The 18,672-nt window shown below is 38.9% G+C and overlaps 1 protein-coding gene across 5 annotated transcripts in view; it reads left to right on the forward strand.

Moving 5' to 3' along the window:
- Positions 1-18,672, forward strand: part of mtmr4 (myotubularin related protein 4) — a 108,311-nt gene that overhangs the window by 87,371 nt on the left and 2,268 nt on the right. For 3 of the 5 annotated variants that reach the window (XM_049466277.1, XM_049466270.1, XM_049466285.1), the window contains 12 exons: positions 846-942; positions 3,820-3,933; positions 4,136-4,332; positions 7,375-7,503; positions 8,148-8,259; positions 10,379-10,574; positions 10,848-11,033; positions 12,075-12,245; positions 12,673-12,827; positions 13,666-15,094; positions 17,396-17,533; positions 17,768-17,856. In XM_049466277.1, the coding sequence (XP_049322234.1) occupies positions 846-942; positions 3,820-3,933; positions 4,136-4,332; positions 7,375-7,503; positions 8,148-8,259; positions 10,379-10,574; positions 10,848-11,033; positions 12,075-12,245; positions 12,673-12,827; positions 13,666-15,094; positions 17,396-17,533; positions 17,768-17,856 (3,013 nt within the window). The remainder of the gene's footprint in view (positions 1-845; positions 943-3,819; positions 3,934-4,135; positions 4,333-7,374; positions 7,504-8,147; positions 8,260-10,378; positions 10,575-10,847; positions 11,034-12,074; positions 12,246-12,672; positions 12,828-13,665; positions 15,095-17,395; positions 17,534-17,767; positions 17,857-18,672) is intronic. The other 2 variants (XM_049466283.1, XM_007255818.4) reach the window with 1 other exon arrangement.

Consider the following 18,672-nt stretch of genomic DNA (forward strand, 5'->3'; position numbering starts at 1 on the left):
TTTTTCCGAAAAAGAACATTTAAAGCATTGCGTTTATTATTTATTTATGAATATTTATTATTGTTTTGTTTGGTACGTTATTGTATGTTTTAGATTTTATTTGGTTTCATTGTTAAAACAATTCTCCTGTTTTAATCTTAGAATTACTGCATTTTTTGGACTATGAGGCACACTTAAAATAATTTAGGCTAGCAGCATTAGCATTAACCACCAACCGCAGCGCTAGCTCTTTCGCCGTTCAGATTGAGTATATCGAGTATATAGTCTGCGTGTTTGCCATGTTAAAAGAGAAGCTACGTAGGACAAACCGCTAGCTGATGGCACCCTGGCATACCAGTGTAGTGCTCTCGGGAAGCATTTATGTTCCGCTAGCGCTGTGGTTAGCGGCTAATGCTTATGCTGCTGCACCCAGTCTTGGTGCTCTAAAACTCACCCTTATTGGAAATCTAAGCTTACTGTAAATAAATGTAAGCACTTTACTCACCCAAAGAAACCGTTTTCAGGAGAGAAATCTGTGTATTAATATCCAGTGTTCGTCTGACTTTAAAAGTATTTTTTTTTTTTTATTATTAATGTTGTTTACGTAGACAACACCCTTGCTTACTTGAATGTAGGCATCCTTATGTATGAAAATAAACCAGAAAAATGACGTTCATTGAATGTGTGCCTTATAATACTGTGCGCCTTATAGTCCGAAAAATACGGTAAATTATTTATTTGTTTCTGTATCCTTGAGAATTTATATAATTTTTATACCCTATTTGAATGTATACCCTAATGAATCCAGTGTTTATATAAGTTTTACAGACAATATTTGTATTAACCATGCTCTCCTGCTCTCACAGGTGAACATGTTCGTCACAGAATGGAGATGGAGGTGAAGAGGATGGGCTTTGATATGCAGAATGCATGGAGAGTGTCCGAAATCAACAGCAACTACAAGTACGTCCCGCACCACGTCACAAAAAACAGCACCAAATTAGCCTTAAGTTTTCAGAACTGTGTACGTGTCTATACTAGGGGTAGACAATATGACAGTATAATAGTATATTGTGATTTATTTTGTTATCATGATCCCCAGTATACTTTCGTGAGCATATTGTGGAGACAGTAGGTGCTTATAAAACAATGACCAACTGACTGACCAACAACACATTTCATTACATGATGTGTAATAAGGGATGTAGTTTATTTGTAGTACAGGACATTTAAATGAAAACCACAAAATAAATATTTCCTATAGCACTTTTTATCAGCACTTTTATCTGTTGCTACATCAAAAAAAATAATATGAAAAAAAATTGATTTTGCTATTTATAGGTATATGTTTGATTAAATTGAACATTATAGTTTATAGAATAAACAACTGACAACATTTCTCATAAATTCCAAATAAAAATATTGTCATTTAGAGCATTTATTTGCAGAAAAAGAGAAATGGCTGAAATAACAAAAAAAGATGCAGAGCTTTCAGACTTTAAATAATGCAAAGAAAACAAGTTCATATTCATAAAGTTTTAAGTGTTTAGATATCAATATTTGGTGGAATAACCCTGGTTTTTAATCACAGTTTTCATGCATCTTGGCATGTTGTTCTCCACCAGTCTTACACACTGCCTTTGGATAACTTTGTCAGTCCTGTTGCACAACTTTGATGGCTTGTGATCATCCATCTTTCTCTTGATTATATTCCAGAGGTTTTCAATTTGGTAAAATCAAAGAAACTAACCTTTTTTTTCAAGTGGTCTCTTATTTTGTCTGTGTGTCAAAATAGCAAGAAACATAACGTGTATTGTAGAGTGTATAAAATGTATTCAACTATCATGACCTTGTGTATATCGTTGCTTTTGGTGCGCCACTGCTGTGGGAGATGGACGGGGAAAAGTACCAGTGTGGATAAAAAGGGAAAAGAACTGGTGTTTTGGCTGGGCTTGAATTGCTGTCCAGCTCTGTTATTAGTTGACACACGAGTGATGATCGTTTTGAAGGGATTGGGCAGTAGGAAAGGTGTGTGTGTTTCTGTGTGTGAGTGAGTGAGTGAGTGTGTGTGTGTGTGTGTGGTGAGGCGCCATAGAGGTGGTTAATTAAAGCAGGCCAGGACCTGCTGTGATCTATGAGTCAGCAGCACACCTCAGCCGACAGAGACCGATGTGTGTGTTTTTGGAGGTTGTGTCTCTGTTTCCTTGGTGTGCGCCTATTTTTAGTGTGTGTCTCTGTCTGTGTCTGTGTGTGTGTGTGTGGCGTGTCCATGTTTCCATCTGCCTGAGCCTGAACCTCCCTGGGTGCATTAGGTGATGGTTGTGATTCTGCACTAATTGCAGTGAAGGTTGTCATTGAGAGAGAGAGGGAGAAACGGACGAGTGGAGGAGAGATTAGGTTAGAGGTGTAATCAGACCAGAGCTCTGATGTGGAAGTGGATTGTTTATCATTACTGTAATCTGTAATCTGCTGGATATGTAATTAACACTGACATGTTTAAAGCTTGTGGTTTTGTACTGCCCACTTTTACCACTCAGGGGTGGGTGAGCTGATGTGTCTGTTCTGACTGTGAGGGGAAATATATTTATCCTAATGATTTCCACATACTCTCAGCACTCGCTTTTTCCGTAAAGTGTGTGTGGGTGTGTGTGGTGTGGGTTAAATGAGTAGTTTGGCCAAAAAAAAAAAAAAAAAAAAAAACATAATTTACTACTTAGCCCAGATGCAGTCAATCACCTAGTAGGACAAGATATGATATGTGCACTTCTTTAGTTTATAGAGGAAGAAGCTAAGATAAGCTAAGCTGAGGTTTTTTTTTTTTCATGTCTTTTAAACTTTTAACATTTAACTACTTTCAGACAGCCTGTACCTGTTTTATTTAATGTTTATTGTTCTAATTCTTCTTAGTTCTTTTTCTTTTTATTTCTTTATTATTTTATTTTTAATAGTTTTGTATTGTTGCTTTTTTAACTTATTTTGATTAGTTTCTTTTATTATTATTACTATATTTTTTATTATTATTATTTTTTTATTCATTTATTTATTTGTATTTTTATTGTACTATGCAAAAGTTAGTTTTGGCTTAATTTTAACTTTTTTTGTATCAATCTTATCAACTTTTAGTCTTAATTTCTTAATTAAACCATCTTATTCTATTTTTTATCTTTTATTCACTGTTATTATAAAATGATTAAATGTAGTTATTATCTTCTTTATCATGTCAATCCCTGTATTTGTATATGCTCAGCTTCCGAGTTAAAATAAAGGTTGATTAATTGATTGATGTCCGTATGTAAATATAAGAGGTGTCAATCGATTAAAAAATGAGTTTGTTTATTTGTTTGGTTTGGTTTCATACTGGCATAAACCTGAACACAATAAAATGTGCACCAATAAACCATGTGAGCACATTGTCTCCTCTGATTGGTCAGAGCTGTCTGGTGCGGGAGCAAGAAAGTAAATATAGTGAGAAGATTCTGTGTTTTAGCACATATATCTGTGCAGTGTGAAGCTGCCTTAACACAGAATGCTGAAAATTTGCAAGCAGTCAACGCTGCACATACCGTGTGTTAACAGCATAAGGCAGCAGATGCAGCATTTGTTCATAGCTGTGGTAATTAGTGTTATCTGGCTAATATGCCAGAATAAATTGTGCCTTATCAAAAGTTTAGCTCAAAATAAGTACATTTGATAATAAGTTAAATAAATACACCAGATACTAAATTTTACTTTAGATTTTTCAGTTTTTGATGCTTGTTTTTTGAACTGCTTATTCTGACATACTTTCTTTAGTATCAATACACTGACCATTTTGCTCCCTTTGTCTCCCTCTTTCTGCAGACTGTGTTCCAGTTATCCTCAGAAGATGCTGGTGCCGGTGTGGATCACTGATAAAGAGCTGGAAAGCGTGGCTTCCTTCAGGTCCTGGAAGAGAATCCCAGTTGTGGTGTACAGGTAAATGTGACCTGCACTCAGATAAACACAAATATATTGAACTGTATTTATATATGGATGTACAAGGACATACATATTTGATTGGTATATAATAAGTTGTAGAATTTGATTTAAAGTATAATGTAAAGTATGATATAAAGGTATGCTCAACCCATAACGCTCTTTGATAATCACACTGTTATAAACTCTTTCTGTCTCTCAGACACCAGAAAAACGGTGCGGTGATAGCACGCTGCAGTCAGCCGGAGATCAGCTGGTGGGGCTGGAGGAACACAGAGGACGAGTATTTGGTCACCTCCATTGCTAAAGCCTGCCTGCTGGACCCTGGGTCCCGGGCTGCCTGCACACCTGCCTGCCGGACTCGAGGAGAAGGACCCGACTCCTCCGACAGCGACTTCGGTAAAACAACAAGTCTTTCTCAAGTTTCCTTGTTCTCAAGGGTTATAGTTTTCATATATTTTTCTATACGGCAACAAACACTGATTTATAACAGCATGGAATTATTTACCTTTATCTTGCACTTGGTCAGTCTTGACTCAATATAGGTTTCTAAATCAATATTGCTAATGATTTATAGGCAGATATAACCATTTTTATTTATTCCAAGAAAAAAGGAACAGTGCAGTGTAAGAACTGCATTGTGCCTTATCATGGGCAGCTATCTGGTAAAATTAACAAATGCTACCAATTCAGTCTCAGTGTAGGTAATTCTTGGTAGTTAGGCTATGTTTACATTACCAAGCTGAAGTGACTCAAATCAGATTTTTTGCTCAATGTGGCTCAGATCTGTGTGAACGTGCCAAATACGAGTCACTTTGTTGGGGGTTCCGATATAAACAATCGGTCATTAATCGCAAATGAGGTCAAATGTTTTAAATAAACGTAATATTGAACTAAGGTCATATAACCAAGCATTACCTCAAGTAACGTTAAAAGGGTGTGGTGCTTTTTCAGTGCAAATCTATTTGATACAAGTTTTGCATGACAACAATTTGTGCTGAGAGTAATTTGATTTTTTTTTTAATAATTAGAATACATGAATCAGTTTTTGATTCCATTGAGTTGACAAACTATTTATCACTACTGTATGAACCAGCTGCTCCTAACACTATATAGCATGATATTTATACTTATATTGAGAAAAGACATAGCCTACTAACTGCATATTACATTTTTAGTAAGTAAATGAAAACAAAAAGCCACAATAATAATACAAATTGAAAGGACAGTGTAAAACAAAATGCTTTGTTGCAATAGAGGGTTATAAAAGAGTGAATAAGGTTCCCAGGGACGCTTTACAATTGCATTTTATACTCTGCACTAATCCTCACACCAGTTAACATTGTGTGAATATTTTGTGATAAATCGACCAGAAGACATGGTCAACAGCTACATGCATCACATTTTTGGTACATTAACTTAACTTAAATTAAACATATATTTTCCCAGCTGAGAAAATTTCACATTTTGGAGATACATGGTCTTTTTTTGGACAGAAACAGTGTTTTCTGTCCAACTCTGAACCGGGCCGCTTTGGATCATGTTAATAGCAGTAATGATGATTATGTATTTGTCTGGAAAATTCCCCTTTCATTATGAATGCTATTTTCAAAATGCAGACTGAGGCCCAGAATTGGGAAGATATGCTCTGTCTGTTTTTGCTGTTGTTCAGCAGTAAATGAGCAGCATGAATAGACTGTGGACTACGCCAAGAATCTGTCGTTGTGCTTAGTCCTGGTTATAGCTTAGAATAAACCCAGTTTATTCACTAATGGTTCCAGTTCTCTCTGACAATTAAAGCATATAGCCTATTCAGGCAGACATAACCACTTGGTGGAGAGCCATTAGTAATTAGTTACTGTCTCAAACACACACACACACACACTCACAAAGATATTCACACACTGTTTTTGGGGGCATGAGATAAATGGTTTCCAGTTTGGAACGGATGCAAGAAGCCGAAGTGGCAATGGCTCTTTTGTTTCTTACGATGTTTGCACACTGGTGGCCAAGAATTGCGGGGCGTGTTGTGGGAAAGGTCGTCTGTGTAGTCTAGCTGTGACACACAACAGTTGGCTGTTTTCACTTTCACACACTCCATTTATCATGGGTGGGAATGAAGGAATAGCTTATGTAAAGTTAGCTATATTAGCAACCATCCATCTAGTTTTGTTGTTGAGTTTGGGTTTGGCCTGAAAGTATATTTCTCTTCAGAAGGAAAGCATACACTGTGGTCTGAAGTAGCTCATCATTGCTTTTAACTTGAGTTGCATGAACTTATATACATATAAAAACCTCACTTTATTAATTTTGTCTGCCTTATTGACTTACTGACTGATATACTGACTTGTACATTTAGTACTTTTTGAATGTCACTGATTTTCAACTGTTTGACAGATATACTGATTTTCTAACTGTAATTTTCACTAGCTGACTGACTGTGCTGTCAGTACTTTGACAGTCAGTAAGTCGGTAAGTCTTTTTGACAGCCTTATTGGACTTTCAGACTGCCTTACTGACACAACTTTCAGTACTAATTTGACTTGATGATTTGCTGATTGACTAACTGACTGACTGCCTTATTGACTGTATTTTAAGTTCCTTTTGACAGACTTACTGACTTTCCGACTGATTTTCTGACTGACTTGCTATGACTTTTAGTCTTTTGACATACTGACTGACTTAGTTTAGACCCCTTACTCCAGTTCTTTACTTTTATATACTAACAGAGTTTTGATAAAACAGACACACAGTGTCATTGATGTGAAGTATCAAAATCTAAGTACTAACATTGCCTCCAAGGTGGGAATTTTTGGTCAACATTTAGTAACAGGTTTTTGCATTTAAATCCTATGTTCAGCTGTTTTTATCATTTTGAAGGGAAGATAGAGAATGCTAGAAACAGGAGCCCTTCTCACTGCAATCAGAGATGGAGCACATGGCAGAAATAATTGTTGACTAATCGATTAATTGGAAACATAATTGTCAGATTAGTCAACTACTAAAATAAATCATCAGTTTCAGCCCTAGTGACAGTAATGAGCTGGTGTTTCTCTTCAGTCTCACCCATTTAAGTGACTTACATCCTTCTGAAAATAACAGATACTGAAGTTAACATTCCAGCGTGGAGCATTACATTAATATAAGTACATTAAACTTATTCAGAACGTTCTGTATACACAATGTTCTGTTCTTAAGCACTTAAAATAATTAGAATTGAGTGAGTTGGCTGCAGTCACGAAGTGTCTGTGTGGTCATGGTGCCAGACAGCGCCTCTGCAGTGGTCATCAGAAATAAGAAGTTGCTATTGATTTTGCTAATGGTCACTCTCTCTCTCTCTCTCTCTCTCTGTCTCTCTCTGTTGCTCTCCATCCCTTTAATTTTTCCTCTCTCCCCCTTTACTTTTTTTACATCGTTCCTCTTTCTCTCCCTCCCTCCTAGACTCATCCCTGACAGGTGGTCCTGGTCCTGATGCCAACGCTGCACCACAGAAGCTGCTGATTCTGGATGCACGCTCCTACACTGCTGCAGTGGCCAATCGAGCCAAGGGGGGCGGCTGTGAGTGTGAAGGTAAGCAGCAGCAGCAGAGCTCCCTCCCCTCCACCCTCACCGCCCTGCCGCAGCCCAGGCGGGGGGTCTGCTCTCCTGGGTGGAGATGTGTTGGCACGCTGCTGTGCTGTGGACCATCTCCTAGGGCCCTATGATTCATTAAGTGTCAAGCTGGTATGACTGCATGTGACACAAGTAAACACGGTGGTTTCGATTTAGCGCATCTAGATTTAGCAGCACTTAGCTTCAAGACACTTTGAGACATTTGAGGAGTGAAAATATAAAGTTGATCCTCATGACATTTGGTTTTCTTTTGATATTTATTAAAGCAAGTGAAAAGGTTTCTTAGGCTCTATTTTAAAAATCTGGTGGAACCTTTAAAATATGGTTCTGTTTGTCAGTTCTATAAAAGATGCCCTGAAAAATAATACAATGTTATTTACTTTATCTAGACATCTTATGTACACTGTAAATGAAGTATTACTTTATTAATAGAGAGAATAGTTTTCACTTCACAAATAGGTAGCTCCTAAAAGCTCATCTCATGGTGAGACTTCAGGATGCACTGAATCGTCTCCTGAAGAATCCTGAAGCAATTGTGGTTAAGTCAGATATTTACAGTCTTACCCCTCCTTAATTGTGAACATCTGTCTGTCTGTCCGTAGAGTACTACCCAAACTGTGAGGTGATGTTCATGGGCATGGCAAACATCCACTCCATCAGGAACAGTTTCCAGTCTCTGAGAGCAGTGTGCAGTCAGATTCCGGATCCTGGCAAGTGAGTATGCCGTGTTAACCACTAACCACTCATTAATCGCTGCTCACAAGTACTTTCACATGTCCTTTATGTTTCACCCTTTCCTTCTCTTATTCTCATCTCTGAGCATTTTTACCCTGAAATTGTGGACATGAGCCTTAATCAAGGTACATGTATTTGTAATGCATTATGTACCTTTAATCCAGTTAATCTTACTTTTACACTGCACTTCTTTAAGTAAACAGCTTAAAGGAGAAATCCGGTGTGAAATGGACTTAGGTTGTAGTGAAAAATGATAAGTACAAACATTTGTTGAATAGCCCACCTTTTCCTAGTATTCCCAAATACAGAGCTTTTAGCTGATGCTCCCAACAGGCTTACAATGCTGGAGATATGGGCATAGTGTTGCCCATGCTAAGAAATCATCTATCTATTTTTACACCATTAACAAACTTAAACTAACTCCACACTTCATTGGTAGAATTCTAAGTGCCCTGACCAATTCTAAGGCACTGAGAACTTTAAAAGTGCACGGACAGATGGCATCCGGAGAAGTACCTGTAGGTACTGTGTGTATAAACAGTATTTTTGAATAAACTACCTGTGCACTTTCAAAGCTCTCAGTGCCTCGTTTCACAGATAGTTTATTAAAAAGGCTTTTTTTTTTTACCAGATTTTTAAATTAATCCTGTGGAAATGCATGAGTTCCAGTTGTAGCTAAAGATACGTCTATTTTCTTCTATCCTACCTATTCATTCATGCTTGTCAATTGACTTAGTTTCAAGATGGCGGTGCTCAGAGAACTAGCTGAAGGTAGTGTGTATATAAACAATGTTTATAATGAACTACTTGTGCACTTTTAAAGTTCTCAGTGCCTCATTGTAAGTATCAGGGCTCTCAGAATTCTACCAATGAAGTGTGGAACTACTTTGTGCAGCTTAATAGTGCAAAAACAACTAGATGATTTCTTGGGTAACTCTTTGGCCCTATCACTAGCATTGTAAGCCTGTTGGGAGCATCAGCTAAAAGTTTCTGTACATTTTTTATTTTAAAGAACTTTGCTATGTTCAGTAAATAACCCCCCTGCATCTTACAATACTTTGTAAACTAGACCATGGTTCAGTTTAGGACGGCCACACACGGTTCACAGCAGCTTTAACTATTTTGGCGCTGATTTTGTTTTTTAAACTTCTCTTTACCTCTGTAGCCCCTTACATAAACACATTTAGACCCTGTTCTGTTTGGGACAGGGTGTACATGACATCACATGCCCAGTGATGGGCTATTTTTAGAGAGAGCTCCATGTACAGAGTTGACTGTGCATCGTTTTCAGAGTTTAAAATAGACCACATGGTTTAGAGGTAACTGGGTCAGGACTAAATTGAGCTCACCCTAATGTAACCCTCTGTATCCTAAGGGTCAGCACTGTGTGTTACGTGTTATACAACAAAGTGCTTTGTTTGTGTGGTGGGTAACAATGCCAGCCTCCATATGGCAGACTAGAGTTTGATCCTGTGAACCACACCAGGCTACACCACATTAGTCTTTGGGCAAGAGTCCTAACTGCATTTTTGTTGTCATGTAAGTTTCCTTTTTAGAGATTTTTTCATGACTGCACAGTATATATTGTTCTTGTAATGTGCAAAGATGAAAACAGTATTGACCTTCATTACTCAGGTAAAAGTATTGATAGCGGGTTTAAAATGCTTCTGTAGAAGTTGAAGTATCAACCCAAACTTTTCACTCAAGTGAAAGTGTAAAAGTAATGGTTTCAAAAGTACTTAAATTATAAAAGTAATGTAAGGGGGAAAAAATGCTATTAGCAGGTGTGGTGGATCACAGTATAAACCAATAGGGTGTCGGAATGGTATATGTTTATACTTCTCTACATCCAATCACAATCAGATTCACCCTATCTGGATGGAGAGATTTATCTGAATGGGCGGTTTATTAAACGTCGAGAAGCCGGAATGAAAACAAGCTGAAATGAAATAGGAGTAACGAGGCTAATGTTAAAATGTAAGGAGTAGAGAAGTATAGATAAACAACATTTCTACTTAAGTAAGATAAAGTATTTGTATTTCCTTTCTTGGCACCTCAGGTAATGTGTAATGTTATGCAATGTGTCTGTCATATTCAGTTGGCTGTCGGCTCTGGAGAGCACTCGCTGGCTGCAGCACCTGTCAGTCATGCTGAAAGCTGCCACTCTGGTGTCTTCAGCGGTGGAGAGGGAGGGGCGCCCAGTTCTGGTTCATTGTTCGGATGGATGGGACCGCACCCCCCAGATCGTGGCTCTTGCTAAGCTCCTGCTGGACCCCTACTACAGAACTATTGAGGTAAGGTGTCTTGGATACAAAATTTGGTGCATTTATGCTGTGTGGCAGCATGGGGTGCAACTTAAAACAACTGAAGACCTTCTTTAGATGAAGTGTCCACAAACATTTGGACATTTACTGTATCTGAAGCAGAGTTTGGGGCTTCATTGTGTCTTTGTATAGCATAGCTCTGTTAAAGCATTCTAACACTCGGGAGGTCTTTTGGAAGTCTTCACAAGTGAAACTACAGCATTAATGATAACCCTTGGTTCCTGTTGGCTCTTGTTCCGGCAGGGTTTCCAGGTACTTGTGGAGACGGAGTGGCTGGATTTTGGCCATAAGTTTGCAGACCGCTGTGGCCACGGGGAGAATGCTGAGGACGTTAACGAGCAGTGTCCGGTCTTCCTGCAGTGGCTGGACTGCGTCCATCAACTCCTCAAGCAGTTCCCCTGCCTGTTCGAATTCACTGAGGCCTTTCTGGTGAGTGGCCCCTTCCACCCACCCATTAATCTATCCAGTTTTATAATCCATTCATTTTGCTGTCCATCTGCTGCATCTTATCATCGTCATACTTCTGTCCATCCATTCATTTGGTGACTCATGTTATTGTTTCTGAATTTACAGGCTAGCAAGCACTGTTTAATTCATTGTTTTTTGTTTTTGACTCTCTGGGCACCTCATCCATTTATGATGAATTTTGATCAGTTTAAAATTATATGTACTTTTTTTTTTTTTTTTTTTAATAATAATAATAATATCTAAAATAGTTTTTGACACAAACTTTTTATATCAGTTAAGCTTTTTGATTCGAGTAATCTGACTACCTTAAACTTTGGATTTTAAGTTATTTAATTTGAAATGTATAATTATTATGGCGTATTTTCTATTAGTGGATTAATTAACTCAAAATTCTTATTTACAGTGGAAATGCACACACAATTGGACGCTGTAACTGGATATCATCGCTGTCCAATATAAAACATGTATCTCCAACACAGCAACTTTACAGTAGAGAGATAAAACTTTAAGTTTCAATTTAAGTCAATGTAAAAAGAGTTTATTTCAGGTAATTTTGGAAAATTTCTAATGGTCCATTCATCAAGAAGTTAAAAAAAAAAAAAACTAAAAATTGACAAAATTGGAGATTGCAGAGTGACAACATAAACAATGATTGACAATTAACAATATGATGATGCTTAAGCTCAGATGAATCATTGGGATTATTTGGAGATACAGCTTATAAAGAGCCTGCGTGGACTCAATTTTTTAAAATCTTGCTAACTTTCGGATCATAATTCGAACAATGCCATTTTTGGTTCCACAAGGAAACATATTTGTAATAGTGTTACCTGATAAAGAACCTTTACAAAAAATTATGCCTTTAAAATCTTTTTTTATTAGCACATCTGTTACTATTACTTAACAGTTTATTTATAATATTGCACAGAGGACCTTTTGAATCATTTGAATCTTAAAACTGAAACTAACGCAGTAATTTTTTATGTTTTTCCGTTTGTGCAGGTGAAGCTGGTGCAGCACACATACTCGTGTCTGTATGGTACGTTCTTGTGCAATAACGCTCGTGAGCGAGAGGCTCGAAACATCTACAAGAGGACCTGTTCTGTCTGGTCCCTGCTCCGTGCCGGCAACAAAAACTTCCAGAACTTTCTCTACATCCCCTGCCATGATATGGTGATTATAACACACACCATCTTATATGCATATTCTCATTTAGTGCAGAAACTTTCCTTTTTTCTTCTTTGAGTGTTAATTTATCACTTCAGAAGAGCTGAACAGTGCTCAGTTGTTTGCAGGAGCAGAAATGGAATGTTAATGAAATCCCTTTGGGGCTCAATTTACCTCTGAACAGCCATAAGGTCAAAAAGCTCCATTTCTTGGTCCTTCAGGCACAGGCAGTTCTATTAATGGCCCACATTTTTACCTGGCAGTTTGAGAGTCTGAAGGAGAAAGCTTTTAAGTCTTTATTTGAAAGATGTTTCTGCTAGTCGTTTTTAGCTCCTCAGGCATCAAAAACAATTAGCTTGTCCCTCAAAGCAAAATAATGGAGCTGGATTATTTACAGAAGATGACTTTTTACAATGTTTGATCTCTGTGGCAGGTACTGCAGCCGGTGTGTCACACGCGAGCACTGCAGCTGTGGACCACCGTTTACCTGCCCACCTCATCTCCGTGCACGGCAGCCGAAGACGCCATGGAAATCTACCTAAGCCCCTCCTCTCAGGGGGAGGAGCTCACCTCACGCTCACTGGATAGGTCAGTATGCCTCCTACATGGCACACATACACAGGCATGCCACATGTCATGGGACAAGAACATGTTTTGTGTAATGTGACTTGTCCCATGCCATGTCCCGTGGATGCTAAAGAAAGCGTCACTGACCTGTGGGATATGCGTGTGAAGTTTTCTGCATTGAATGAGAATGTATTTGATTTCTGATAGAGTTGCTTAACGATTTATGTGGACAATTAGTGCCACACTGCCGCTCACAATCCTTCACACCCACTGCATCTTGCACCTACTGTTGGGCCTCCTTCAAATTACAACAATTAATTTACATCCCCTTCCCACAAGCACACTGACTGAATTTCAACCTCTTTCACAAAAACAAACACCTCAGAAATTATACAAATGTGGGCGTTCCCAAGATGTCTCCTGAGGTAACAGCTAATGAGTGATAAGTTCACATACTACTGTTCCATGATCTTTGGCATGTCAGAAATAGTATGTTGTGACTTAATTCAACTGAATGTTAGGTTTTCTAAAGCATTGTCTTTCAGAATATTAAAAGAAATCATTTATTAAAGTTATTTAGTGTGTTTCATGCTAGCTTTCACTGGTTTGAACATAACTTTTGGCTTAGTTGGGGTTTGTTGCTTGTTTTTATTGTCTGAAAATATGTAGCATTAAAGTATATACATATACATGAACTTAAGAATTAATGAATTATTTTTTAAATAATTTATAAGTAGAGTTTATAGCGTTTTGTATAGATGGTCCAAAATACTTCTGAGCACATGCACAAGCTCTGTCTGCCCTCTTGTGGACAGCAAAAGAAAAAAAAGTCAAAATTTTGTTTGTCTTCTTCTCTCAGGCTTCCTAAGACCAGATCAATGGACAATCTGGTCTCTGCTTGTGAGAATGGCGTAACCCTCACTCGCACCTCCAGCGACCCCAACCTCAACAAGCACTGCCAGGAGGACCGTCCACCCTTGGAACCGATGACCGGCCAGGGAGGTGGATCGACGGACAGCCCGGAGGACACCTCCGACACTGGGCTGGGCAGTGAGGACCAGGAGGTGGAGACCTATGAGGAGAGCCCTCCCTCAGCATCTCCTGAACCCACTGAGAACGGCTGCATAGATATGAAAGTGGAGCCATGTTTAACAACACAGCCTTTGCCATCCCTGTCGCATCCTTTAGCATTAGAACAGGCTCCTCCCGTGCCCTGTCAAGACCTGCCAATTATACACCAAGCCCTGCCTCAAATCACAAGCCCTCCCTTTCCACCTTTGCCACAGGAATTGCATGCTAGGACAGTGAGTGCCGCTGACCCAATTGCTGTTAATACAGCAGATCCAGTTAACACTCAATTGTGTAATGGTGTGGAGAAGCTTGAGGGCAGCAGTGAGCCACCTATCTTCCCCTCACCTAGTGCAGTTGAGCTTTTGGCCATTAAACAACTTCCTTCTCTTGCCCCAATGGAGGATTCTACAGAGACACTGACCGAGCAAGGCACCACCCAGCCTGAACTTCAGCCAGCTCGGAAAGCTAGCGCTGGTAAGGCCCAGGTTTTGGCCCAGATTTCAGCTCAAAGCTCAGCTCAAAGCTCAGCTCAGAGCTCACCCCAGGTTTCATCCCTGGTGCCAGCCGATGAAAGAAGGACTCAAAACATAAGAGGCACTGAGCTCATCCAATTAAAAGCCACAGCGGCTGCCGCCGACTACACACGAGCAGCAAGGCGTCTAATCTCGCAGAGCCAGCTCACAGACCTCTCCCTGCTGGGTTCGCACTGGGACAGCATGCAGGGCCTAGTCCAGTCAGCCTGCGGGGGAACCCTCCAGCAGGGCAGCTTGCAGGGTCGTCGTCTAGCGAACAAGCTCCTCCGTGCCCACGGAGAGAGCTCCAGCAATGGTCCCTGCTGCCCTCCGCGCTCTCCTGGCAGTCCGGTTCAGAACGGCTGGATCTCAGCTGTTAAAAACACCAGCTATGCTGCGCTCTACGCTTCGACGGCCTCGTCTTCAGCTTTGGGACCATCCTTCCGCCAGATACTGCCGGCAGCCCACTGCGCACCCTTTTTCGGGGGCTCCCCAGGCATGCTCCAGGCTCCAGCTTACCTGGACAATGACGGCTTGCCGGTGGCCGTGGACGCTGTCCAGCAGCGTCTGCGCCAAATCGAGGCCAGCTACAAGCAGGAGGTGGAGGTGCTGCGGCGGCAGGTCAAGCAGCTGCAGATGAAGCTGGAGAGCAAGCAGTACTGCTCGCCACCGTCTGAGCCTGACGTGGACTACGAGGACGACATAGTGAGTAGCACTGCATAAGTTTAAGGTTATAATCAGATAATGTGCATCTGTGGTTCTGTATTTGAAGTAAAATGGCCACATTTCTTAGAAAAAGATTGTTTATTATTATATAACTAAAAACATTAGAAAACTATCCCAGCGTTTTTTCTTATTCCATGGGCCAGATTTACAAAAGCTTGTGGGTTTTTTCTTTTTGTAGAGTAACCCCAGATATTAGTTGCAGGATTGATCATGTTCCTGTATTATGTCACTTACTTACTTTAATTAGTTCTATAGCTATATAGTAAACAATATAGCTATAATAAAACAAAACTTTTATAATAAACTATACTATTATAATAAGAAATAGAAGTGCCATTTAAGAAAACAGCCAAGCATATGTAACTAATTGTACATTAAGAATATTCTTAAAATGTAATCTTTTTAAATTTTATTTTAATTCTGTGAATACTATAATTAATACTAGTATGAAAACAATTTGTTGTAGAAGCTTAGCTTTTGGACCAATGCGCTCTTTGCACAACTACTTCCGCATTCTCATCAGTGCTGCTCCAGCGTTTCCTGTTTGGCTTTTCCAATACACTCGTTATGGCAGTATTATCAGCTGGTGTTTACAAGAGCTTCTAAAAATTAACCTCAACGTCAAGGAGACCAGTAAAGCCTACCACTAGAAAACTAGAGAAAGGCTTTAAACTATATGCCTATAAACTATATCATACCTACACACTACAAAGTTTTTTTTCTTATATTTTACGTTAGCCCACATAGCTCAGCATTAGCTAGTATAGCTAACTAGCTTGCTAGGTGCATTATTGATAGTTTCTCCTGTTATCAAATGGAAGTCTAATAAAATGCTAGTAATAATAATAACGCAAACTATAATAATCATTATAAAAATAATTAGACAAATGCTGGCTATAATAATAAAAATGCTAGCAATAATAATAATAATAATAATAATAATAATAATAATAATAATAATAAAAATAGTACAATTTATAATAATATATAGCCATAATAATAATAATAATAATAATAATGCTAGCTATAATAATAATAATAATAATAATAATATCAAGCTATACTAATAATAAAAACGCTAGCTATATTAGTAAAAAATAAGAATACAAATGCTAGCTATAATATTTTAATAATATTAATAATAATAATAATTAGCTATTATAATAAAAATAACAACAATAATAATAATATCTCGCTATAATAATAATAATAATAATAATAATAATAATAATAATAATAATAATAATAATAATAAAAATGCTAGCTGGTGGATCATTCAGGCAAGTACGCTGATCTCCTCTCCCAAATACATGGAGCCTGGGTGCTGTAACGTTAATTATTCCATTTAAAAAGCAGTGGCACTGCATGCTTTGCCAGTCGTCTCCAAGCTTCTGACGTTTCTGGTTTAACCAGGTAGTCTGGTATGAAATGTTTGCTACAGACCTTTAATATGGCGAAATGGTAAAGTGGTCCCGACTAATGTTCATTAGCCACTGTTTATTAGATTTATTAGCTTAAAGCTTCCTTAAAACTTAGCAGACGCCGTGCAAAAAGGAACACAACAGTGCTGAAAACGGCTTGAAAACTTCACGCTGGATACTCATTTTGACCTCTCGCTAGTAAAAAATGTACGTTTTGCCTATACAGGCGAATGTAAACAATACAACCGGAAACGTCCGAGCCGCATTATTTGAAAACGGAAATGCGTCAGAGCCGTGAGTGCAAGGAGCCCATTGTTCCATTCAAACTTCTTCCCCTGAATTTTATGGAATGATAGTAGTAGTCAGTCAGTAGAAGTCGAGTTACTCTCTTGTGATTGAAAAACCTAGGCCCTTGGTTTTAATCCAAATCTAATTAAATTGAGTTCATACCTACCCAGACCAGAACTGGCATTAAGCATGGTTCCAATAGATACAGGTCAATTTGATTTATGAAGCCCTGTTCTTTTGGCAATACTTTACAGATACTAAGCAAGCTGTGGGCGTGCAGTTGCACATCTTTGTCAGAAATGCATGCACTTTAAAGTAGCTGTATTCGAAGGGGTGTCCATCAACACTTGGAAATTTAAATTCAGTTTACCCAGACAGGGATTAAACCTAGTATTGGTCTACACAGCATTTTGAATGGAGATTTTTAATTGAAAGGGGAGTATAGTCTACGACTACGATTCATCCCCATCTGGGAAACTGTCCCATAGTGTAAATTAGCCTTGTTAGTATAAAAATCACTCTTGAAGGTAAATGTTAATCTCAGACCTGTCCTGTCTTCTCCTCTTCACAGACATGTCTGAGAGAATCAGATGACAGCGATAAGGAGGACTCTCTGTCGGACCACAGCGAGGACCGCCTCAGCGAGGGCAGCTGGGACCGCGTGGAGAGGAAGGATACCGAGGTCAGCCTCCCTCATAGCCTCCTTCAGGTTTCTGCCTTTCTGCTTCTTGCATGGCATCTGATCTGGGACCAGCTTCCCTCACCCTAATCCTGTCCTAAACAATTATCTAAACTCTGAGACAACTGACCTCAGATCAGCTCTGATCACTCACTTACTACTGCTTATTTCTGAACACTCCTCTTCCTCTCCACCTTAAACGATCGTTTCTGTAATCAGATCTAAACCTCAATCATAAGGATGGTCTCTCTGCTCTTAATGCAGGTCACCAGGTGGGTACCAGACCACATGGCCTCACACTGCTTCAACTGTGACTGTGAGTTCTGGATTGCCAAGAGACGCCATCACTGCAGGTTAGAGAATTTTCTTTTTGTATATTGGACTTAATGCTACATTGCTGATGAGCTGTTGTATTATTAACTATGTTAGCACATGTGTGGTGTAGTCCACACCTCACCCAAGATGTAATTAGTACAGTCTGTGAGCATACTCTCGCATAGCTTATATTTTATGTAGGACAGATTAAAAATATATATAAATAAGCAACCAAGTTCAAACTCTCTTTTTTTGTTAGAAACCTACAAAAATTTAAATCTAAAAATATATAAAGCTTGTGTAATAGAATCTGTGTTTTAATTTAAACTTAAGCCCTATCTGGACGGGATTAGTTTCTCAGGGGGTCGTGATGCAAGTTTCTCTTTTATGGGGGTCCTGGTGTAACTTTTTTATGGGGGGTACTCTGTGATTTTATTCTCGTCCAGAACGAACATGTACGTGTTTTTCTCAGACGTCCTCTGAGAAAATTACAGGCTGAATTATCTACTGTTTTTCACTGAACTCTGTGGTCACATCTCTCAGTTTCGTCACCTCATGTTTAATAAAGTAGCTGTTTGTCCACTGCCACGCACCGTAATTACACTTTGGATCCACCTAAACACAACAGCAAATGGAAGTGGAGGAGCTACTGAATGCGATGTCATGTGACCGAGAAAGCCTAAAAAACTCACTGGTCCTCCTGTTTTTTTCAGTTGCAGTCCAGATTCAGGAGTTTCATCACTGAGTAGAAGTGTGAATTATTTTTCACAGACGTCCCCCTGAGAAAATAATCTCATCTGGATAGGGCTTTAGACAGCTTAAGCCTAACAAAAGAAAAGAAAAAGATTCCAACT

This window comes from Astyanax mexicanus, chromosome 1, assembly GCF_023375975.1.
Source record: "Astyanax mexicanus isolate ESR-SI-001 chromosome 1, AstMex3_surface, whole genome shotgun sequence".
Taxonomy (NCBI): Eukaryota; Metazoa; Chordata; class Actinopteri; order Characiformes; family Acestrorhamphidae; genus Astyanax; species Astyanax mexicanus.